Below are 26,091 nucleotides of genomic sequence, written 5' to 3'. Positions count from 1 at the left end.
GAATAACAAAAAAGGAGAGAGAGAGAAAGGAGCAGAAAAAAATATGTAAAGATATGATAGCTGAATACCTTCCAAATTGACAAAAAACATTAATCTGCACATTCACGAAGCTCAGCTAACTCCAAGAAGGATAAACACAAAGATATCCACACCTATGTAGTCATAGTAAAAATGCTGAAAGACAAAGAGAAACTCTTGAAAGCAGCAATAGAAAAACAACTCCTTATGTACAATGAAACTACAATGAGATGAACAGCTGACTTCTTATTGGAAACAATGGATGCCAGAAGGCAGTAGGATTACACATTCAAAGTGCTGAAAGAAAAACAAAACAAAACAGTAACAACAGCAAGAAAACTGTCAGCTAAAAATCTCTATCCAGCAAGTCAAAACTACAATGAAATATCATTTCATACTCTCCAGGATTTCTATAATAAAGAAGATAGACAACAAGTATTGGCCAGAATGTGAATAAATTAAAACCTTTATATATTGCTGGGGGAATGCAAAACGGTCCAGATACTATGGAAAACAGTTTGGAAGTTCCTCAAAATGTTAAGCATAAAATTTCCATGTGACCCAGTAATTACACTCCTAGGTATAAACCCAAGTGAAATGAAGCATATGTCCACACAAAACTTGTACACAAATATTCATAGAAGCATTATTCACAATAGCCAAGAGGAGTACACATAAGAATGTCCATCAACTGATGAATGGATAAATAAAAAATGTGGTATACAATGGATTATTATTTACCAATAAAAATAAATTATTGATACATGTTATGACTTGCATGAACCTCGAACATATGCTAAGTGAAAGAAGCTAGTCACAAAAGACCACATATGTATGCTTCCATTTATAAGAAATGGCCAAATTAGGGAAATCTATGGGTACAGAAAGTAGATTAGTGGGTGACTAGGACTGATTTGTGGGGGTTGGAGGAAATAAGGACTGACTGTAAGAGGTTTCTTTCCAGAGTGATACAGATGTCTTGAATCAGATTATGTAGTGTATACACAGCTCTGGGATATACTAAAAACCACTGAATTATACATTTTCAAGGAGTGAAACTCTGTGATAAGTGAATTATATGTCAATAAAGCTGTTTTTTAAAAAAATAGTACCTATCTCTTAGAGTTGCCGTCAGGCTAAGTGAGATAACAAATGTGAAGCCATTAGCCGAGTATTTGTACTTAACATTCATTAAGTTATTATTGTTCCTTCTGCTATTGCCGTTGTTAACTTTGTTTCCTACACTGTAAGTGGCCCAATAATTCTTGGAAAGCACCTACTGTGTGACACACATTTATATCCCTGTGGTTGGTAATCACAATAGATTTGTAATGTCAATTTGGTAGAGACATAATAACAACAAGTACTATTTTTAAAAAAATAATCTTATTTAGTGACATAAAAAATATTTTGAGTCGAGATACTTGGTGGCAATACCAGGATGACTTTAGAAGTCCTTTTAGGGTTTACAAATCTTATTTAGTTTACTATACTTGGGCTTCATATAGGAATGTTAATCTCTTAACATACATAGATGGTGTTATCAAGGACTCCTTGAACTTGAGAGACGTTAGTAGTCTTCCCTGGGACAGCTTGTTACTCATCCATTTATGGGCATCACAGCCCAATTCTACTATGAGGATTTGGCTTGGACAATACTTCCTCAAGAAACCTGCCCTGATGCTGCCACCTCCCCCCAAGGCAGGATGAAGCACCCTTCTCTGAGTTTCCCTAGCACCCAATTTGGCCTTATTTCATCACTCCATAGTGAAATTGCTTTTCCCTTCCTCTGTCATCAGACAATAAACTCCTTGGGCCCAGCTCTGGCAGCCTCCAGTGACACATACTCTGAAGCTCAGCGATTATTCACATTTGACTCAAAGTAAAATCCTCTTTTTATTTGTGTCTTTCTTCTTTAAGAATATTTATTTACTATAAATAGGACCACACCATCAACTATTAACTTTCACAGTGTTTCTCAACTCACTTATTAGATGCCTACAGCAAAATTTTCCCAAACTCAAAATCTGAGAACCAGGAAAAAAAAACCAAACTATTTATCAGTTTGGACTGATAGCTTAACTGAAATCTACCTGGGACTTTAAGTGGAATCTGAAAGAACCAAGAACAACAATAACAAAAAAGGAGCCATCACTGCTGTAAAAGACATGCTATTTTTCTTCATATGTTAACAGATTTGGAAGATGAGGAATGGTGTAACCATCAGTCAGGAGAGAAATAACAGACTTGGCAGCTACTTGAAGGGCATTCTCCTTCAATAATTTTATTATCTGGCAAAAGACAGAGGATTCTTTTATCCTCCCATTTTCTTCTTTAAAATGCGTCTGATTTGTCTTATCATCTGGCAAATGCTCCTGAACCTCACACTCATAAGTCTAGTTGAGGTCATGCTTGTAATGACCATCTACAGACAAAGTATCAGTGATGTGGAAATTAATGTATTTGGAAGATTAATGGTGAAGGCATACAAATGTCTATTTCAGCAACCAAAATATTAAATTCCAGTGTTTATTATCCAGAGGAGTCTTTCTTTCTGTTCTTTTCACTCCTTTATCTTTCATGTAGTTGCACATTTACAACTTTTGCTGTTAACTCCCACTGAGTTCTAAAAGAGCCAGAAATCTCAAGCTGCTGCCAGCCAACTCAATTCATGGGACAGCCTCCAGGGCATGGCTCAGCCTTCACGGGGGAGCCCTGGCTCACGGAGACCTGGGGTGTCAATAAGCCTGCATCCCTGCTGGGTTGATGGGAAGCACCTCATCCAATCTCCACAAACAAATCCAAGGAGACTGAGCTCTGAAGCGCATTGCACACCTCACTGCCACACAGATGGCTTCCATTTCTGGTCTGAGCCTTTGTCAAAGAAAGCCAAAGAAAGGGTATCTTCCTTTAGTGTGTTACGTGAAGAGGTCTAGTCCTTTAATTAAGAAAGACCTATTTTGCTTGGGAGAGTATGGAAGAAATCAGGCACACTGTCTTCATGCTTAACAAGTATGCCAAATAACACCACCCTACCCTTGACAACTCCCTATTGTATCCATTCTCACACCAAAAACTCTCTATAAATGAAAGTAAACATGAGACCAATACATACCAAATTTCCCTGAGAAGCAGAATATTAATGATTTTAAAAATATTTTAACAGGATTTAGCATTTTTGCATATTTACTATTTTAAGTAGTTGGTTAGAATGCCCCTTCAGCATCTAATATTCTCATACACATACACAAAATCTTTGTGAGATGTAGGTTATGAATTCTCTTTTTCCAAAGAAGGAAAGAAGTTCAAGACAGACTTAAAGCATTTTCTGGCGATTTAATAAATGTTCAAAAATCTGTTTGCCAAACCTTTAACATGGTCAAGACCTTAAAGCATTTTGATCACACATTTTCACTCTGCTACATAAGCTGTGTCTTACTCATCTGTGTCTGACTGATTAATTTGTGCCGAAGAATCTAAGTTTCTACTAAGCTTTTTTTCCCCTAAAAATATGGAAATATTTTAAGAAAAGACAAGCCATTAAGACTTCAGCTTGGGTCAGCCTGAGGGATACAGGTATGTTCTCAATCTGGCCAGATGCTCCTCACTGTAGGGTCCCAGCATAGGGGACCATCTGAAGCATCTAAGTGATGTTTAATGTCTAAATCAGATATTGAGAAAGTGGGGAATGCACCAATAGAAGCTTTAGTCCAGTAAGACCAGCACTGCCCTGCCACGAATTCTTCACCCCATTTGGAATGAACACCTAATTTGTAAGCATGTTACCGTCATCAGAATGACAGAAGTAAAGTGCTTTCAAGCATCTGACCCAATAATCAACACAGCCAGTCAGTTGAGTACTGTAGTTCTATTCAAAATGAAGAGCTTTCTCCAGCGTTAGTAATGGAACAGCAAGTTAGAGGACGAGCATAGCCTAAGACATCAGTGTCTTAAGCAGACCTGGTCATGAGTTCTTAGTACAGTTTCAGACTGCAGAGCTCTCCCTCAGTTATTCTAGAACAACAACAACAACAAACGGCTGAATGTGTGCACTATTTCCCAATGGGCCGAAGGGGGCAGCGCAACATATTTTAGACAGTATTACTTGGCAATTTTCTTGGATTTTTACAGATCAAAGAAATCTGTACTGCAATAATAGAAGAAAGAGCTAAAATGTTTCAAGGGAAAGCTGTCGTCCTTCCCCTCACACACATCACTGTCCCCGCCGCCCCACTACAGGCGGCAAGAGCTGTACTCACCAAACCTTGGCAGGTTGAAAGAGCCACTGAGGAATTTTTGTGGGATCGTAAGGAGCCTTGATAAAAACAGAAATCCTCAGGCGGGAAAGCCTGCACTGACTTGGTGCCTCCCTTTCCCAACGTCTGCACGATGAATCCGGGAGCCACCAGATGGCGGGAGGTTTTCAGATCCATGTGGAAGTCGTGCCTGAAGCCTCTCAGCCGAAGGTGAAGAGAGTCAACTCCGAGCGGGGCCAGCGCCCTTCTCCTCCTCTGCGAGTGCAAGATTTCATGGGACACGTAGTCGCCATTGTGGTCAACCTCGTAGGGGGACACCAGGTCATATTCTGAAAGCGAAAGACAGGGAGTGGCTGAGTGATTTCAGAATTGTGAAAAGAATCAGGAAGTCTTCAAATATAATTTATTACCAGATGACACTTCCTCCCAGGAAAAAATGATGGAGAAAATTTCAACATCTACCCATCCTTGAATCCAACTGTAGCAAGCATAAAATTGGCAGTAAAAGGGAAAATCTTAAAAGTGGCCTTTAGGGAAGTCGATGCTGTCTCTACAATGTGTCTTTACCAGTCTAGTGAATTCTAAGACACTGCAAAGGAAAAACAAATTATGGACCAAATAAAACTGAAAGTGGACTTTTAGGATTCTATTTCAGAAATTTTACTCTAGAGTAATTATAATATGTCATCATTTTTATAGTTCTAAACATTCTTTTAGTCATAGTCTTTGCTTTTACCAACATCTTCATTGTACTGATAAGAAATTTTAGCTTAAAAATACCAATAATTTTTCAGAAAATGGTTAAAAAATAAATGTGATGGGCATTTTTTGCTGCTTAATTTTTTAATAGTTAACTATTAAATCATTGAACCTAGGGGACAAAAGGCAGTATGTACACACACTCCAGGTTTCCTAGATGTGAACGTTCATGTGTGTATTTCCTCATGTGTGTATTTCCTCATGTGTGTATTTCCTCCAGGTGAAACCCACTGCTGACCCTCCAATTGACCTGGGTTCTTGGCGCTTGATCATATTTCACACTTCAGCGCCTTACAAAGACACGCTCCACACACTTCTTCTCACTTGAATTTATAGGATGCTAGCCTAAAATGCATTCAAATAAATGATTTCTTTTTAAAAGTTAAGAAAACTCCAAGGAGCTATCAGATTTCAGGGTACCCATACAGGTCTGCAGGGCTTTGATCACAGGCAATCTTACAGTTTTGCATTCAGTGCACATTTGAGCCATTTCTCTCTCTGTGGAAAGTGTGGAGAGAAACTCTGAAGCTCCTTTTATTACCAATATACGCTGTCAGGAGATTGTTCTGCTAGAGGCCTAATAACCTGGGCCCTTTTCTGCTTTAGTGTAGGTTGAACACACTTCTTGGAGTCATAAGATAAAATAAATCAGCATCCTACAGAGGTGGCATTTGGTCACAAGTGAACAGTAATTCAGTAACTATTTTTTCTGGAAAAAGGTTTTATTCACAACTCTTTCAGTGCAAGTACTTGTCCACATCTCCATGTGTCATCCTGGCAGGTAACTGAAGGGTTACACTAGAACAGAGCATGCGGCAGCCAACGGACAGAGGAGGCAGAGAAGGCCATGGATGGTAAGGCACGGCCTGGAGCCTCTGTGCTGAAGCCCATGATGAGATGAGGGTCTGAGGCCAGTCAGCCAACCAGATCAAGGGGCAGGATAACCAAGGGCTTTGTTATGGCCTCTGAAACCCCAGGTGTCCTGCTTCCTCCATCAAGAGCTTTGATGTGTGACTCTTCTGGGCCCATTGCTGGACCCACACGCCTGTCCCACTACGCGGGTATGAACGAGCACTTTGATGGTAACTGGTGAAGTGGGCTACATGCAGATTAGACAGGCAGCAGGTTCTAGCAAACAATTTGACAATCAATCATCAAAACGTTTGTCAAAGCAGGGCAGTTGTGTCTGCTAGAGCAAAATACATTGGAATTGTTTCATATTTTACTTAGGAAAATGAGAAAGTAAAAGAAATCTGGTTAAATTGTATGCAACGATAGAAGCAAGGGGGAAACAAGTCAGAAATTGTGTGTTTGGTATAAGTATGTGATAGCAGGCTGTCCTGGGCCACTCCAAAAGACAGAAGTGGAAAACACGTGCCTGGTTTGCTTGCTTTACTCAATCCGCCTTCCTCATCCCCGGCTCTCTGGACTAAGGCGAAAGGCTGGTGCGAGGTGGCCCTGTTATCACCTGTTATCTGGCCCTCTGGGGGCTCTCTGGGGTCGCCTCCACCTCACCACTAGCCTGTTTCCATTCCAACAGAGGCCGAGCAGTGCAGGAAAAGCACGTGGACTTTTCCAAACACTGGCCAATCAGCAAATTTACTGCCCATAAAAAGATGATTACCAGTTTTTAAAAATCAAATTGTTTCCAGATGATATAAGCCATATTCTTGTGATGGAGGGCATATAATATCTATCTTTCAAAATAATGACTGATAAGCTCCTTTTACATAAACACATACAGTGTTGTGCTGATAAATGTTTGACAACCAGCTATCTGGGGAGAATAAAACCAGCCTGGCTGATAGCATTTACCAATTTCCCTGGTGAAAACACTCCCACTGTGGCTGATTTAGATTATCAATGTAACGTCACTGAACACGGAGTTCAGGAGAGATGCACAATAGCACACCATTATATAGTATTTCCACCACACAGATACGATACATGCAAATAACCTCAAGAGCACAGATAAGAGGAAAACACAGCAAAATAATGATGGCGATGAGGTTTGAGTATTTTCATTTTGTTTTTAATGTAATTTATTTCACTGTGAATTTATAGATTTTAATTTTCAACAACCAGCTTGCAAAATTCCTGAAAAGGTAACCATCAGCTCTGGAGGACTGGTGTGTGCTGCCCCAGACACCAGCCCTATACCACTGCAAAGCCACTCATCGTGATCAATCACAACCCCTTCCTGAGAATGATGGAGAAGATGTGTGACGGAAGAAGCACTGTCTTTCAATTCAGTCCAATGGTTCTCAACTAGGGGTGATTCCCCTCCCCCACCCCAGGAGACAAATGTCTTTGTCACAAAGGGGGAGGAGATAGTTATGCTCCTGGGATGCAGAGGGCAGGATCCAGGGATGCTGCTCACACTCTTCAATGCACAGGACTGACCCCACAACAAAATATCAACAGTGCCAAGACAGAGAACTCCTGATTTAGTTGAAAAGCAGTCCTTAGTTTCAAATATGTACTCCCAGTTACGTATAAATGACTGTGACAAAGATCGTAGCTAAATAATTCAATGAATAAACAAAACAAGCACAGCGTCTCATCATACACATTACTATTTGGAGAGAAGTCAATATATCATTTCAATAAACTGAAAATTTTGAACTAAATTTTGACCATATGTTTTAAGATTATAATCCCCACAACTATTGTCTTGTGATTTCAAGAAAAACTTGAGTGCGTTCCTGATCTTTAAGAATCCTTTAAATAAGACCTTGGTTGTGTATAGACTTTTTAAAACAGGGAAAACTTCACACATGGCTGCGCCAGTTTCCTGGACTACTTGATTCAAGAGGCTTTTATTTTTTTTTTTCCGAGGAAGATTTGCCCTAAGCTAACATCTGTGCCAATCTTCCTCTATTTTGTATGTGGGTTGCCGCCACAGCATGGTTGCCGACGAGTGATGTAGGTCTGCTCCAGGGAACCGAACCTGGGCCGCCAAAGCGGATCGTGCCAAACTTAACCACTAGGCCACGGGCTGGCCCTTCAAGAGGTTTTTTGACCACAGCATCAAGTCCAGGAAGGCTCTGGTTTCAAACTGAGTGCAGGAGGTGTGGACCACCTGTGAGTGTTCTGGGCTGGTCTGTACCAGCTGCAGAGAGTGGATTTTGCACCCTGCATCCTAACTGAGTTCAGTGACATCACATCGATAGCTTGAAAGTGGCCATGGTGGAGTCTTTACCCCATGGGAACCAGCACATGTTACAAATCAGAGCTCCAAAGAGCCTGTTGTTAAACATTTACAAGCACACCACCAGGTGAACCTGAAAGGAATGACCCTGACTCATGCCAGGTGAGTGTTTGAATGTAAATCAATATAAACCTGCAGTGCGCACACACAAACACAGTTCTATCATGCCCAGTGAAACAAGGTTCTAAAGACCTTCTACACCTTGCCCTGGAAACTCAGTGTACTCTAGAATTTAAGAGTTAACAAGTCTGTGATATGTCTCTCCTCTTAACAGGAGCCACTATTTTTACTACAAAGGTAAAATTGTAGGGAAAAATATTCAAGTCTCCTATTAAGGAAAAGCAATGCTGAATTAACCAAAATGAAATGGGTATACTTAATATCTGAAAATAGAATTTATCTCAATTTAATTATCCATTGTTGCCTCAAAGAATATATGGAGTTCTCTTTCCTATCACATAATTACTTCAGACACCCAGCAAAATTTGCAATATAGTTTGAAATGTGTGTCAAACAAAACTCATGGCCAAAAGAGTTATTTCAAAGCCAACTTGTACAGTGAACACCTAGCTATTGACTCCAGGGTCACACAACACACTCTAGTTCTATTCTAGATCAAATAGTAACACTGAGAAGCAGAAAGAGTCTTGTCTCTGGTCGTGTGAAAGGTTTCCAGTGACATCCATGCTCTCAACTTAGCCTTTTATAAATAAATACCTAAAACCATGGGGATGGGGGATAAGGGTGGTGTGTCCACTAAGCTAGAACCTCACTGATGATGGCTCAAACCTTCCCCTTCAGTTTCTGACCAAGCAAGGTAAGTGGGTGCCATGGGAACGCTGGGCTTGTGACACCAGCGAGGTGCCAGGTGAATAGAGCGGCATGCCAGCCTGGCTGGAGTCCAGCTCACAGGAGTCTATCCTCCAGGGGGAAAAGCACTTTTAGGCAGGAACTCTTGGCTTCTCCTGGAAATAAATGGTTCTCCGTCTATAATGCTCCTCTCTGAAAGAAAACTTCATAAATGCTGTAAAGTACTCTGAAAATCTCCTGAGACCTTCAGGAATTTTCATGATTTTAGAGAACTAGCATTTCCATAAAAATCTTTTTAAAAAAGTTGGGGAGTACAATTAACTTCCAGTATGGATAACCACATTGTAGAATGCATCCTAAGAGGAACAGTAAAGACCTGGGCAACCCCCAGAAGCTCCGCTTTAAATAGATCATTAACTTTCTCTTGCACATACACGGGGCAAGTAATTTATAAACATTGTAAAGCATTTACATCTAGCGCCCTCTGGTGGTCCTGAGATAGGTTCCACGTTCCAACACTCATCGGATGTATCTCTTTACTATCTATATGTTCATTCAAGAGGAGAGAATTTGAATAGTTAATGCATATATTAAATTCTTGTATTTATGTAATTTTATGCAGATGAAGAAACTATATCCAGGAATTTTGAATTATAAATTCTTCAATTTTTGTGGGATTGAATCTTTCTGAAGATACATTGGAATAATCAAATCTAGTCCTTCCTCTAAAAGTCATTATTAATATTTGAGGTGGCAATTTATTGTTGGAAATGATACAAAGTACTAATATTTAGTGATTGCTAATGGATTCGGGTTCAGATAAAAACCACTTAGCAAGCGACGTTCCACATCTGCTCCGGGATTGACCCTGATGCAGCTCAGGACACAGTCTATTCTGGTGAGAACAGCAGTAAAACCCTATATCGCAAAAGCATCAGACTCGTGTTTATGCTACATCAAGCACAGGACATGTACAGTGCTTATGATGTCACAATATGCTAATTACCCATTCCATGCACTGTTATGTTTCAATTATGCCCCAGTCTTGAAGAGAATTAACTTTGATGCTAAGATGATAACTACTGAGCAAAAATGACTCTCTTCTGATAGTCAAGGATAGAGACAGACTTTAGTTTGAAAATCAGGAGAGGGAAGCGGAGGGGGATAGGAAGGAGCGGATGGAGAAAGGAGTAATACTCTCTTCATAATTGCTTTAATGAACACATTGCTACAAACTCTAGATTCTTTCTTGGCCCTTTAAATTTTTTTAATAAAATATATTTCCTTGCCTTTTTTCCTAGTGTTTAGGGTAATAGGCTGATAAGCTGTTACTGTTTTACAAGGGAATATAAAATAAATACTGGCGAAAGTCCATTCATAGGTGCTCGCTCATACAGTAAGAAAGAAGCAAGACAGCACCTTAAACTTGAGTTCATACCGTTTGAACATTCGCAGCACATTATAAACCAGCGTTGGGGATTTTACGAGCTGCCACATTGCAGATTAGAACCGCCTCTGCGGACTTACCGCCTTTTTCCACCCAGCCTGGCCGCTCCGCAGGACAGGGGGGACGCCGCACGCTCGGGCTTCCCGGCGAGGCCGCTGCGGGTCCCACGGCGCACGCAGGTGCCTGCTGGAAAACAGCGGCGACACCTCGGTGAGACGGGGGATTGCGCGAGGGGAGCCGCGGGAAACCCTGCCCCGCTGTCGGGGACTCACCTGCACACCCACCTGCGCCAGCAGCAGCACCCAGAGCGCCGCGCAGCCAGGGCCCCGCATGGCCTGGCTGCCCCGCGCGCCCTGCCGGCGCTGCGCCCCTGCGGGCAGAACGCAGGGCTTCATCCAGGGCCGCTCCGGGGGGCCCAGGATCGCGGGACGATCCCCAAGCTGGCGGCGTGCAAGTGGGCACAGATGACCCGACCCGGCCGGCGCGCAGGAGGATTCCCCACAGTGACTCCGCCGCCCGCGCCGGGGTTATTACTGCGGCTCCGCGGCGCGCGGGGGGCGGAGTGGCGGCTGCGGCGGCGGAGCACCCGCCCGCACCGTGGGAGAGAGGGAGGAGGGGGAGGGAAGGCAGAGGAAGACGAGAGGAGGGAGGAGGGGAGAACAGTGGAAGGGGGGAGGACAGGAGGGGAGAAAGAAGGGAGGGGGGAAGCGGCAGGAGAATGAGGGCGGCGGGGTGGGGCACGAGGGCAGGATTGGGAAGAACCAGGACGCTGCACCGCCCGCAGTCTGCGCCTCGCCAGCCACCCGTGGGCACCTGGGTGGAGAGGCGGCCCGGGGGCGCCGGGCGGTGAGCAGGTGGGGCCGCCCGCCCGGCGACCTCCAGACCTGCAGTCCTGCTGCTGGACTGGCCGGCACCTCGCTGCGCTGTGCCCGGCTCTTCCCGATCCCCACCCGGAGGGGCCGGACCTGCGAAGCTCAAGGCCAGACACCTGCCGCCCGCCGGAGTGCGGCGGGGCTGCGCCTGGGCCCCGCTGGGTCCGCCCTCCCGCACCATCAGAGAGAAAGGGTGCGGAACAGGGGCGCCCGGAACTTCTGGGGGCCGTGCGGATCTGAGTATGCACGAGTGTGCGTCGCCCTCGGGCTTGTGCAGTCATGGGAGACGAGGAGGTCAAGGAATCATGTCTTCCGCGCCTTCTGCCCCGGGACGTAGCTGCGCTCCTGGCCTCGGAGTCACGGCCGCCCTAGACTGGCCTGACCTCGAGCGACTGAGCCCGGGCTGCTGGGGCCTGGGTACCGCCATCGATCGGGAGACCTTGGTGCAGCGGGTCGGTCCGGGCCAAGGCCGGGGCTGGGCTGATGTGCCGGCAGCGCGAGGGGACCAAGGCAGCGGCAGGCGCGCGGCCCCTGGCCTGGAAACTGGCCCGGCCGGTGTTCTATATCTCTCCATGGCGTTTATATGTGTGAAATCACATGTATGCATTTGAATGTGGGCGCACGTGTACATGAGCTCGTGTGTGCACCTGTGTGCATCAATGCCCGCTTGTCTGTGTGTGTGTGTGCATGTCTGTGTGCTTGTGCGTGAGTGCAAGTGTGAGCCAGCGCATGAGTGCACGCACATGTTAGTGCCTGTGACCCCGCTGCTCCACTGGCTGTGCTCCCCGCTCCTTGACCACTTACCTGTTTCAGGTCCTGGGGTCAGCGCTCCTGCTTGGGTGGTTCCAGTGTCCCTCGTGTTCAGGTTAGCCCAGCTTTCCTGTTTGGCACAGTTGGGAGAGCAGGATGGAGAGGGAAATGGTGGCGGTGGTCTTTGGCCTCTTGCCCAGCTAGCTGGGAGCCTGTAGGTGCCTCTTGCCGTTGGCAGGCCTGCAGTGCCAGGCATCCTGGGCAAGGACAGCAGAACGCCTCCTGGCCGTTCAGGGGCTGGCTCTTGCTCCACAGCTCTCTTCTCTCTGTCTCATTCATTTATTAGAAAACACTCTTCAAAAGTGCAAATATTTTTACATAAAGTCCTGCATTGAGGTGGCCTTAAAACACACCCCCCCAAGTTCCTGGCAATTGTCTGCCTCGGTGCACAGGGCAGCCTGTGCTGCACTGATGGAAACTGGAGGCTGGGGCTGGGCAGAGCACCAGGGTGTGGTAAAGGTTCTGTAGGAGGCAGAGGTTCCCTTTGTCCTGAGGACAGGACATCGCATGCTCGGTAAACGGGGATCTCTACTTGTCTCTAATTATGTCGAGTGTAACCTGCAAGGGAGTCTAGTTAGCATCACGTGAAGACACCCAGGGCCTCTCTTTTTATAAGTTCAAAAAGATGGAATGAAAGAATGGCTAATAGAAAAGGATTCACTTTTAGGATTTTTTTTTTTTTTTTTTTGAGTAATACCAAAATGAATCTCTTTCCATTGCGAAGAAAGAAATGTCTCTAGATGACAGAGATGGAAGGCAAACTCCAGCCTGAGGGCCAGGTTGGGAGCTGAGATGAGAGAAACTGGTGGAGTGGGTGTAAGAAAGGCCATGGGACACGGTGCAGTAAGGTGGTTTGTGATTTCTAATAAGATATGCATATTTGGTCTTGCTCCCATTTCTAGCACAGAGCTCCTAAAACTCTTGGAATTTCCTCAGAGATGAGAGGGATAAGGGTGTCTTTTGTTATGTTAATAAGGTGACTTGGCACATAAGGATGGGGGCGGGTTGCCAGGAGGACTTTCAGAAGCACAGATGACAGCCTGGACTTGCAAAGGGCATCTGAGGTAGGGGCAGGAACAGGGTTACCAGATGCTGGGGGGGGTCACACTGGGCCAGGGCCAGGACCCACGACGCTTTTCTAAAAGGAGGTTTATAGGCCTTCACATAGAAAGTGTACCTCTGCAATGTGAAAAATAGCCTATTAAGAAACTAGAAAAGGAAACTTTTGATGTAAGAAATTTTAAATTCCCAAAGTGAAAGATTAGGATTATATGAAATTTAGACCTTGCCACAAAGACTGATTTAGTACAGTTTTAGAAATCAGGAGACACTGGAAGAACCTCTCCTCCAGAGTGGTTGGCAAGGCATAACGCAGCCTTGTGTCTCCTAGGGATCCCCACATGAGTCCTCGCTGAACCTGAGCCACTCAGCTCCTCAGGGCTAATAGGGTCACAGGCACTCCATCTTTGGCCCAGTGTCCTTCTAATGCCCCAGAGCTAAGTGGACTTCAGTGAGCTGACACTGATAGTGATTCTCTCGCTGGCCATACTCTAGAATCCGGGTTCCTCCGCTTTAAAACTTTACTCTTCCTAAAAAAAAGCAAAAAAGAAAATTGGGAGCCAATGAGGACAGACTACTTTAGATTCCTGAATTCAAAATATGACATTTATAAGCTCTTTTCTCTTTATTGTTAAACACATAGAAATAAATATAATAATTTATATGAATATATAAAAATATATTTAGTATTATAATAGTTATTTATTACAGTAAATTTATTATAATCATTATTATACATGAACTAATTTAATTATTATGTAATTGACACCCACCCCTGCAGTGAGGCACCTACCTCTCTCCCCAGTGCAGAAGCTGTTCGTAAGATGACAGGTGTCTGAAGATCAGTCACTGGGAAATCTTGAGAAATAAGACTCAGCACTTGTTCCCTCATGTCCTCTGGTCCATAATCACACTGGCTTCTGCTACATATATTTTCTCCTGAGCATAAGGGTAAAATAAATGCTGAAGGTCGGTGTATCAGCCAGCTGTTGCTGCACAAGAAAACACCTCATAACTCAAAGCAAAACTTCTTTCTGCTCATGAACCTGTGGCTGGGTATCTGGTGGAGGGACGGACCTGCTGACCTTGGCTGGGCTTGCTTGTGCATGCTGTCGTGAAATTTGGAGGAAGACATGCACACAGGGAGAACACCATGTGAACATGAAGGCAGAGATAGGGTGACGCCTCTACACACCAAGGAATGCCAAGGATCGCCAGCTGACCCCCAGAAGCTGGGAGAGAGCATGGAACAGAGCCTCCCTCCCAGCCTCAGAAGGAACCAACCCTGCCCACACCCTGTTCTCTGACTGTTGGCCTGCAGAACCATGAGACGATACATTTCTGTTGTTTAAGTCCCCCAGTCTGCGGTACTTTGTTACAGCAGCCCCAGCAAACTAGTAAATCAGTAGGAAGCAACATTTTCTATGGACCAAGAAGGAATGTAAGTAAAAATTGTAACATGAACATCCATTCATGATCCTCTTTGCATCTCAAGGCCTAATTGATAAGACAGCAACTGAACCCAGCTGCTGGAAGAGCCTGGAGGCATCTCGCCATGGGCTTTCAGTGGAGGGGGGGTGTAGGGTCTGCCATCGTGAGGCTGGGAGAGTGGGGCAGGGGTGGAGGAGATAGCTGCTTCCTCCGGGAAGGCTGGCACTGTCCTCCCCCGTGCACTCAGGAGGACTGTGAGCACAGAGGGTTAGCCCCTCACCAAGGAAAGAGGTTCCAGATCATGCTGCCAAGCACCTGCCGGTGATCCCCTCCCAGAGGGACCCCTATGTGTGGCCCAGTGAGCTCTCACCCTGAGAAGGCTCATAGAGCGGTGGTCTTCCACCTGCTCTGCTTGTGGAATCCCCCAAAGGCTGCAAACATCCTGATTCCTGGGCCCCAGCACCAGAGATGGTGTCATGGGTGTGGGGTGGGGCCTGGGCATCTGCATTTGTGAAAGCTCCTTGGAGGATTCTACCAGCAGCCCAGGCTGAGATGGAGCCAGTGAAATGAATCTCACCAGGCAGCTCCTAGGAAAGAAGGACTGGGAAGGTGACAGCTGCAAGACTCGCTGAGTGTCCATCAGGGGAGATGGTTGTGTAACTAGGGTGTGCCCAGCCTCTGAAACAGCCTGCTGCCATTGAAGTGATCCCACCTTGAAATGTTTTGAGAGTGTACATGCACATGGGTGTGTGTGCCATGATAGTTTGACTTGAGTATGCATATAAGGATATGTGTGTGTGTGTATGTACATCTATCTATCCATCTATCTATAATTTAAATTGTTATCAAATAATGTGTGTATTGTTATTTGATTTTTTTTAATTCTAAGAGAGTTTCTAGAAAAACACAAAATGGGTGGGTTGAGCTGTTTGGGACGTAGAAACACAGGGGAGGCACAGAGCCTGCTTACCCCTAAGGAGCGGGTTTCAGATCCCTGCCAACCCACAGAATCCTTCAAACAAGCCAGTCACGACCCCCTGGTGGAGCCCGGGGACACCCCACCCTATTGATGCTACAAAGCCTGCCTCCCACAGCCCTGGTTGTTCACTCTGTTCCCTGTGTGGCCCTATGTGCTGTTGTTTGGCCGTCCCCATACCCCGGGGCAGGACTCTCTCTCTCACCAGTGGGCTGAAGAGGAGGTGAGGAAAACAGGCATGTGCCCGTGTTCCTTTTTAGGTTTTGTTTTTTAGGGTTTTGTTAACTTAAAACTAACTGGATGGGCCGGCCCCGTGGCTCAGCGGTTACGTGTGTGCGCTCTGCTGCTGGCGGCCCGGGTTCGATCCCGGGCGCGCACCGACACACCACTTCTCCGGCCATGCTGAGGCCGCATCCCACATACAGCAACTAGAAGGATGTGCAGCTATGACCTACAACTATCTGCTGGGGCTTTGGGGGAAAAAAATAAATAAATAAAATTATAAAAAAAAAAAAAAACTAACTGGAAAATTTTCCAAATGACTTCTATGCTCTGGAGTATTTTAAACAAATGGCAATTATCTGTTCCTTCAAGATCTGATCAGACACACTTGTAAAATTATTGGGGTCTGATTTGTGTTTTAGAGATAACTTTTTGTACAACGTTTTCTTTTCTTGAATGTGTCCTACTTCTTGAAGCAATATTTGAAGCAATTTTTCAGTTTATATTTTCCTAGAAAATAGTTCATTTCATCAAGATTTTCAGTCATTTTAGAACAGTTTCTTTTGTCCCTTTTATTATTAGTCATTCATTAATCATGATTAACTGTGAATAATTATCTCCTTACTGAGAATCCACCACGGAGGCCCATTCCTCATTGAGCTCATTACTCAGTGGGGAAGACCAACACTGAATGAGTACTCTCAAGAGTGGTTGCATATTACGAAGAAATACAGGGAGCTGTGTGAATGGTACCTTGCCTCCTATTTTTTCTTTATTTTTGGACTTGAGACATTTTTTAGGAATACAACAACAACAAACAAATACATGGATACAGAGAACAGACTGGTGGTTCCCAGAAGGGTGGGGGCAGGGAGGAGGGCGAAAGGCGTAAAGAGGCTCATGTGTACCATGATGGATAGCAACTACACTTTTGGTGGGGAACACAACACAGTCTATACAGAAGTCAAAATGTAGTGATGTACACTTGAAATTTATATAATGTTATAAACCAATGTGATCTAAGAGGAGAAAAAGAATACATCTATTAATATGGGCTACTTTGGAATGATTTTGCTGACAGATGATAATACTCGTCAACGTAAATATACATGTCTTTCCTATTTAAGTTTGTAGGTCACTTTCCTCCCTAGTTTTGCTTAGTAAATTTTTCATTCTTATCTGCGTTTTCCCAACTGTGAAATTCATTTTTCCAAATTTACTGTTTCTTGCATCGGGATTGTATTTTACAACCTCGATGTACATTTAACATTGTAGAGTATCTTCCCACACCTCCTCCATCCTCCCCTGTCTCTCCTGTTGGACTCAAGCTTCAGTGATATCGTAGCATAGAGTTTATGTGGCATCTCTCAGAGCACTGATTCTGTTCTGTTTGATGTGGAAGCCAGTTATCCACACGCTTTGTTGAGCATCTTCTGACATGGGCTTGATCTTTCTCCTCTTTTACTTCCTGTATTGTATAAGGCATGTTAAAGTGTATTTCCTGGTTCCTCTTGGAGTGCCACTTCCCCTTTTAACTTGCTCCACTTGCTGCCTTCATAATTTATTACTGCAGATTTAGTATTCATGACCAATACGTATTTGTGAAATAAGTATTCTCTACATTTTTCACTACCATTTTTTCTCATGTGAATCATTTTCTACTTTTGGGGATGTCAATGTTGGCTACTGCAATTGGTCAAGATTTCATGTTCTTGTTTCATAGGAGGCAGGTCCTTTTCTGGATAGGGGATATCAAGAGTTTCAAGAAACTTGCTTCTGGCTTCTGAAGGAGGTCATTTCCACGTAGACTCTGCTGCTGAATCTCCCAAGTGCTGTTTCCCTTCCATCACTGGGCAGGACTTTTTGTACTTTGCCCCAGTCATGTTTTTGAGCCCTGTCTATTCTCAAACAGGAGCTGCCCACACGTGGGGGTGTTGGCAGCCTGGCTGACAGGATAGTCTGTGCCCTCTTCCGTAGCCAGTGTTGTGGCTGTGTGATCCAGTTCCTACAACCACAGTTGGTTCTCCTGGCTCAGGTCTGACTTCCCTCTCAAACAGGCTTTTACCAAACATCCCTCTGCTCTACCGCAGTGACATCTCCGCAGTACTCAGGATCACTCTAGAACATAAAAGGTTTCATTCCCAATGTTCACTGCTGCCAATGTTCTTCCATCTCTGTCTCCGGCAGATTTGAGGGAACTCACCTCATATGTGCCCAATTTACTGCCAGCCTCTTCTCAATCCCATCCTCCTGTGGGTTGCCCATCTGATTTTTCTGAATGGACAATCTCCTCCTGGATGAGGAGGGCCATGGTGCACTATTAAAGGATATGAATTAGGGAGTCACAGGATGAGAGTGGAGGAATGGATTGTAGATATCAAGGCTAGCAAGGGAGAGATCAAGATGGGCCAATTATTCAGAAAGCAGGAGAGACATGATGGTGGCCTTGACAAGCATGGTGACAATGGGATTGTGAAAAAATGGACTGATGTTTAGTTCATCTAAGAGATAGGATTGGTGGAAGTTGGAAATTAGGTAATGCACACAAATGAAAACAATATAAAAGTAATCAAGATATTATGAGTAAGTACTTCAATGACTAGAACCGACAATAGTGAATATAGGGAAGAGTTTTAGATTTTATGGGCTAGAAAAATTTCCAAATGAAGATGCAAAATGAAACCTAACATCTAGTTGCCAGGCTACCATTTGTCTAAGGTAAGAAAAATATGGTAAATGCATTCTCTCAAAATTAAGAATGCGTTCTAAATTGAATGCCTTTAACTTAATGAAATGCTCATACGATGACCTGATTGTTCTTATTCACCACTAACCATCTCGAGTCTATAAACAATTAGAAAAATGCATTCATGATGGGAAGAAAGTACTGAGCAGGACTGTTCATAGTGTTATGACTTGGCAGAGGCTATAAAGTTCAGAGAGTATCTGGAAAGCGAGAAAAAAGGATAAAATGAATTCCATATGGAAAAAAATCATTGATAAAGGCTCTCAGGGGATGTTTCTTTGCTTCTCAATGGTTTCCTGGATCCTGTTTCCTCTGAAGGAATCTCCTTGGTTTGCATCCTAGAATCTTCTCTCTAGTCTTTTCTTTTTGTTTTATTTTAATTTATTATTTTTTTCAATTATTTTGTTGAGGACATAATGGTTTATAATATTGTGTAATTTCAGGTGTACATTATTTTTTATTAATTTCTGTATAGACTGCATCGTGCTCACCACCAATAGTCTAATTTTTATCCGTCACCATCCATATGTGCCCCTTTACCCATTTTGCCAACCCTCTGCCTAGTCTTTTCTTGATATAGAAACAATTAAAATGGGATCCTTGCCTGAGCCATGTTTGCTAGGAAAGGCTATGCTTGCAAAGTGCACACATTCTGAGGCCTAAGGGCTACACCTTCGCTGAGCACCTCCCACCTTCACTCCAGGATCAACCCTTCCTTCTCAGATTCTGTGTGCCCATGGACAAAGGCCTCAAACCTGCAGCGACCCACCAAAGTCAGAATAGCAAAGACCCTAAAGCTTAGCACCTCTGATTCCTGCTCAGGCAGTAACACATCAGTTGGCACTAGTGAAAAAAATGGGATGACGTAGCAAAAACATCTGCATAGACTAAAGGCTCCCAAACACTATCAAACGCTAAAATACCAACCCCAAAGCCCACCTTAAACCCTCTTCAAAAATGCATATTGCACCACAAATTAATTATATATATATGTATATTTTTAATTGTCAATGTTCCTGGACATTAAATTTGCTCCCTCCAAACTTTAGGTCTTCCAGCCTACCCCCTTTTGAAAGGCAGTGTCTACACACCCCCACAGGAACAAACAAAATTAAAGACACATGCACTGGGGGTCTGGCAGCTCCCAAGAGGGAAGAGAAAAGGGAGGAGTTAGACTGCCCAGTTTCTTCTTCCCAACTCACCAGTCATGTAAGTCACTTCCCCTTCCTGGGAGGATCATGCGGCAGAGAGAGAAGAGAGAGCCAGGGGGACCATAACTCAAAGAGCTTCCTTCCAAGAAGAGGAAACAGCAGCAGAGGGGAAGGAGCATTCCCCTTTCACAGTTATGTGAATGGAAAATACAGTTCAGACACAATCTTATTTCAAGGAATTTCTTAACATGCGCCGTTTATGGACTGTGTCATTTTAACAGCAGTGCGGTGAAATAAAGCATGATATAAAGCTGTTACTCACTCAGTAACTTGGAATTTGTTCCTAGTAAATTTTAGGAAAAACAGTATCAACGTGATTCTTGAGGAGGCACAAACAGAGAAAAAAGTTAACATCCCAGAACATTGCTTTTCAAACAATGTGTAGTGATGAGCCAGTTTTTTCTTCCCAAACTTGAGCAGACACATTTTTTAATGAAGTAAAAATGAATTACTGGAACAATGAAATGAAGTAGACATATGATATTCAATCCTCATTTGTAAAATTAATTGATTCAAGTGTTATTAAATGGCTGTCGAATTGCCTTGAAAGCTCTGGATGCCAGCCACAACCTGTGCGTTTTCCTCATCACAGAGCGTAGGCGTCAGTCTGCCGTTTTGTCTGCTCTAGAAAGCAGTTCAGCGCGAGTAGAGACCAAGCACCAGTTCAGCCAGGAGGAGAATCCGGGATGCACTGGTGAACTTGCTGTCCGTCATCTCTGGGACTGGCCTGGGGCCCGCGAGGGCGGAGCCACCACTCCGTGGCCCTGAGTGAGGTACCCGCGACACACGTCTCCCCATCTCCATCACTTTTCTTTCCCTTGTTTCGCTTTTATAGAGGTGTTTGTTCTTTTCCATTTTCCTTCCTTGTTTTTTTCCCTAATTCCCTTTATTTTTCTGCGTAGTGAATCCTTCAGGGAATTCCTAAACGGCAGCCCCAATAGGAGGCTGTTTCCACTCCCTCCTCCAGATCTAGGATCACCCTGTGTCCTCACCCATGGGCTGAGACGCTCCAGCAGGCTCTCTCCAGCTACCGCAGGAGTGGAGGCCAACACGGAGCGGTGTCCTCGAGAAGGAGGAGGGAAGAGCATCACCGGGGAGGGACGCCAGGGGCGGATAGTGCACATCCGACGGTGCATTTCTGTTCCCTGCATTATGACAAATTCGACTTGGAATAAAATGTCCAAACCACAGCACTTTTCTTCCAAACATGTCACTGTTGTGATCTCGCTTTTGTTTTCTGGAGGTCAGTGTGGTTTTATTATTTTATTGGTTGCCCGTTTGGCTCCTCGGCCTGGATCCTCATAGGGTCATCCTGTGTTCTTGCCCTTATGATTTTTCAGGATGAGTCTGGCTGTGTGGTTTGTCATTAATTTTCCTGATACATCATAAGTATTTAGATTTTTTTTCAGCTTTGGACAGATTGATGCATGCTTATTATTTGGGAGATATGATATTAAATAAGTAGTGTTAGCATTAAAATAGGTAAAAAGAGTTTAGATAACCTCTGACATTACAAAATGACAAAGATGATTATTGAAAAAATACATATGCATATGTATGTATAAAATAATGAGGTTAACTAAATAGTATGTTTCATATTTTACACAATATTTTCAAGGAACAGAAAGGGAAGATGGGGCAGAAATGCAAAGTGAAATTCTACTAAAATTCTATCCTGCAGACAGGGGAGTCAAGATATACTCTTCATTTGTAACTTTGATTATTAGAAAATTAGGCTAAAATGCTTTTGAAAAGTTGAAGGTAAATACTGGGGATAAAAATAAGAATATATGAGAAGAGAAAAGTAAAGATATTTTGAATATATAGAAAAAAATGAATAGCAACGGAAAAACAAAAATCAGAAGGCATAGATGTGGTAACAGAAGATGTAAAAAATGTATATCAATGCATACAATAGATTAAATGTGCTTATTATAAGACAAAGTCTTAGATTTTTTTCTAAGGATGTGAAAATCAGTCCTACTCTTAAAAGTGCACACATACTACACAGAAAAACTGAAATATTAAATTAAATTAATTATTCAATTAATATTATCTTAAATTAAAATATTTGTCAGGTAAATAAAGGCAGCTAAAACGGATGCCAGGGTATGACTCTGAGCACATTTTCTAACCTCTAGGAGACTTCATTTTCCCATTTGTATAATGGACACTATAAGAATAAAATCTGCTCCAGAGTGTTGATAAGAGAATGGGATAAGTTAATATTTATAAAGGATGTAGAACTATGGCTAGAATGTATAAATTGTGATACAGGTTTAATAAATCTTTAATTTAAATGAAATTTAGTACATTTAAATGAAAAATAATACACATTACTTTGAAAAAATAAAACGAAAGGAAAAAAATATTTGGTAGTATCAAATCCGTAAAGACAGAATTCAAAATGAACATCAACATTTCCTTTGCTCTAAATTTTGCTTCCAAATCCAGTTGATTTACATGGGAAATAGTTCCAGTGATCCTTTCAGAATAAAGATTGCATCTTTTGAACCAACTGGGCGTTTCTGCAGACCTAAGACCAAGAGGTGCACAGCAAATCTGTTGTGACAAATCTGATTCATTTTTCCCACATCGCATCTCATTTGCAAATACCTTGAATAACTGGAAGAACTGCCCATCAGACTCACAAAAATTATGGGAGAAGAGAACCCAGTCTCACTCTTTGCAAAAGTGTCTGGGAAAAGTCTGGATAATTTTCAGAGATAAAGAATCTCATCTACAATGTTGCAAACACCGCAGTTTGTGCTGTGCTTAATGCCCTGGGACAGATTCAGATGGAAAACCCTGCCGTGTACAACTAATTAATATCATGACTCCACCATTGAGCAATTTTAGTTCAGCTGTCTCATTCTATCTTCATGAGATGAAAAAATCCAAGTTCCCAAGTTATGAAATTCTAAATCAGTAAGCATGTGATACTATTTTACAGACTAAGACCAGAGTGTGTATCATCACATTAATGTTTCTTTTATGAACAAAATTAATTGTGGGTCTGTAAAGTTTCTAGGATACAAAAGTTTCCATTGATTCCTGATAATTTCTTTTGGGAAATTTGAATTTCCAATTTTTACTTCTTAATAATCCAAATAAAAGCTTCTCACTTTCTAGCTTTCTCTATCTGTTCCCTCCAAAGAACCAATGGGTTTGGCGAGTGTTGCTGAAATGTCTTTAAGCCGAATCCATTTTGATAGGTGTACAAATCTGATACCATCGTCCAACACAATTTGGAATTTGAAAATAAACTAAATATGTAGTAACTAAGACAAATTAAATCGATGGCAATGTAGATTACGCTTTTCCAAACTCTATCTGCCTCATACGTTTGGCAAGCCCCCTTAGCGGGGACAGACCCTCTGATTGTGAAGCACCAACGTAGACATTGGAAAGTCACTTTGTAGAAAAAAATCGCTGTTGATTGGACAGTCTTGACCAATGCCACCTTCCTTTTCTCCCATCCTTTCCTGTCATAAGGTTTGATCGCACACCTTTCTCAACCAGATAATCACATCCTGTCTGCTTACTCAGCTTCATTCTCTTTCTCCTTCCTCTACCTGGAATCTCATCACATCATTGGGTGCCTTGTTTATTGGTTGTGTTCCTCCCAGAATGTCGTGCTCACTGCTGTCTCTCTCCCACTCAGAGGGCCCAGCATGTGGCAGGGTTCTGTACCGTTAGTTACCTGGAGGATGGAGGAGGTCTACATTCAACTTTCTTTTTACCTTATATGATACTCAGAAAAACCCACGATTCTTGCTCTCCTGAGCAGTAATAGAAGAGCTGAAATCTTCCAGCCTGTCCCGAAAAATCTCCAAACTCTGCCTTAGTGAGAGGCGGAAAGTACAAGCTCTTAGCATGTATTTTAGCGTGTAAATTGTTGGAAGAAGGACATAGTTTTTCTGCCCAGAGACAGAGCGGCTGGCATGGAAGAAGTTGTCTTCCCAGGTGGAACGCTTGTTAACTGTGGACATTTAATCTCTGTGCCCTTTCTCTCGACCATATTCTGGGCAGTCAGCACAAAGGAGGCGAGAATTTGAACCTTTGTATTTCAGAACACAGCAGGTTAAGCCTTTCAATTCAAAATCTGCCCGCATATTTTAAATTATTTGGGCTTCTCCTATGTCATGCTTCAGGACAAAGACTGACTAGAAGCGGAGAGCATTGGTCAGATTCCAGGAAAGGATCTAAACCAGGAAGGTCCAGGGGGCTGGTAGACCTTGGTGGGCACCTGGCCAGGGAACACCAGTTCTCAGAGCTGGGCCACAGGAACAACAGATCAATGAAGAGCAGCATGGCACAGCCAGAAGACAGAAACGGCTCAAGGGATGGAGTGGGACCCTCAGGCACAGAGGCAGATGCTGAGAACAAAGGCCCATGAGAAGATGAGAGCACAGGGCAGATTTAGCAAATGACAGCCAGGTCGCTAGATGGAGATGACAGCTGTGAAGGGGAAGGTCTCTGCCCTTTGAGAATTAGAAGTGACAGTGAGGCTGCTCCTATACTTAATGGGCAACTTCTCCTTCTTCTGTTGTCTGCTTCTCATTCTGGGCACCATGTGTGGTTTTTGAAACAAGTACCAATGTGCTTGGAGCTCACAGGCCTACAATAAGACCAGTTTGCAATTCCATAGTAAAATCTCCCTTCCTAGCTTCATCCAGGAAAGTGGCGCCAAAGCAAAGAGTGCACAATAGCACGGATGCAGTCAGCAAGAAGTCCTGCCAGTCCCATTAGCACGTCATGTTTGCGAGGATCTAGGTGTTGACTGGATAGCGCTTTCCCAGTCAGTTCAGGTTAACCTGTTTCCTTCAGAGCCCATGGAAAGTGGGAGGTGGTAGGGGCCTCTGCACATCCTGGACTTTGCTCTATAATGAAAGAGGTGTGAGTGATGGGCTTTGGGTTGAGAGGGAGGCGGTTAAAGGGGAGGAGACAGTCCTTTCCTGGGGAGAAAGCTTCCAAACCGAGCTAAATTATGGCAGCTCAAAGCTTGTTGCTGAAGGCAGTCGTAGGAACAAATCACTAATGGAGGCCCTGGTCTCACCCTGGTCTTTAATTGCCCGCCAGCTCCTACACACAAGGCCACTGTCCAAAACACCAAGCTTCTGACCCTCGTATGACACTGGGCTCAATTCTAAATCATTGCCTTAACTCAGTTCTCACCACGTCTCTTAGCCTGTTCCCGTTATTCCTGATCCTCAGCCAGGACGTGTTCCTGAGACACAGCATCTGACTGGGCCTCTGCAGGCGCAGGCCTCGTGCTCCCTCATCTGTCTGTATGTACCCCGTCGGTGTCCTCTTTGACTCCCACCAACAATCACTACCTGATAATGAGGTCCAGCCCGTGCTTGCAAGCCTGCCCCCAAGACCTCGGCAGCTCTCCTCTGTGCCCGGGTTCATTCCAGCCCCCATCCACCAGAGCATGTCAGGTAATCTGATTTTGTAAACTTGAGAAGACAGAGACATATGTGTGTGTGCTTGACCCAGAAGCCTTTAGTGCTCCTGTCCTTGCATTTTCTCTTTTTCACTCAACAATAGGTTTTGCAATCTTGTCTATATCAAAGAAATTGCATTTATTGACAGTAACTAAGGTGCTTAGTTGGGTACCTGATTTTGCCCTTCCCACCTGCAGCCTTCCAGACTCTGTGTGCATTTGCAGTGTTGACCTGCCACTGCCCCGGAGTGAGCAGAGCAGGCAACTGCATGGCCCCACAGGATGGCAGCGCATCTATCGCTTGATCTTGAAACACCCCACCCTCACCCCCGCGCCAACTTACAGGTGGGAGAGCTGCCTCGTCTCTGGAATATCCTGGGAGGCAGGTACAGGGATGGGGGCAGAGGCTGTAGACACTGCCATAGGTCAAGTTCAGGAATCAGATGAGCCACAATCTAGCCTGGAAGGCATCCAGCAGTTCAAACTATGATAGAGAAATCTAAATACAGCGTTCTACTGTTTACCTGTGGAATGGGAAAAGGTCATACAGGTCCCAGATGGCCAGGTTTTAGGGAATATTACAGTCCCTGGAACTGATCTTGGAAGTCAAAAGTGAGTGAGAGTAGTGCCCTCACCGAGTTTAGACTCTAATGTCCCTGCCTAGATGACACAGGTAGATCAGGAGCATCTGGCAAATTCTCTGCTGTGCTGGAGTCCATGTGGCTCAGGTCTGTAGAGGAGCTCCCATCTCCTGGAGTTCCCATGGCAGCCCTCCCACCTCCAGGCTCTTTCTCTTTATCTGCAAACTATGATG

At 43.9% G+C, this 26,091-nt stretch overlaps 1 protein-coding gene across 1 annotated transcript in view; it reads right to left on the bottom strand.

The window, feature by feature from the left end:
- The window catches only part of ADAMTS16 (ADAM metallopeptidase with thrombospondin type 1 motif 16), a 163,313-nt gene extending 152,387 nt beyond the window's left edge, over positions 1–10,926 (bottom strand). Inside the window, exons 1-3 of the mRNA XM_087443099.1 lie at positions 10,774–10,926; positions 10,582–10,687; positions 4,278–4,603 (exon numbers count right to left, since the gene is read on the bottom strand). Of these exons, the coding sequence (XP_087299225.1) occupies positions 4,278–4,603; positions 10,582–10,687; positions 10,774–10,896 (555 nt within the window). The 5' untranslated portion in view covers positions 10,897–10,926. The remainder of the gene's footprint in view (positions 1–4,277; positions 4,604–10,581; positions 10,688–10,773) is intronic.
- Between the last annotated feature and the right edge of the window lie 15,165 nt (positions 10,927–26,091).

This window comes from Ceratotherium simum, chromosome 18 (assembly GCF_057802395.1).
Source record: "Ceratotherium simum simum isolate JZ-2026a chromosome 18, ASM5780239v1, whole genome shotgun sequence".
Lineage (NCBI taxonomy): Eukaryota > Metazoa > Chordata > Mammalia > Perissodactyla > Rhinocerotidae > Ceratotherium > Ceratotherium simum.
This window is presented reverse-complemented; position numbering and strand designations above follow the sequence as displayed.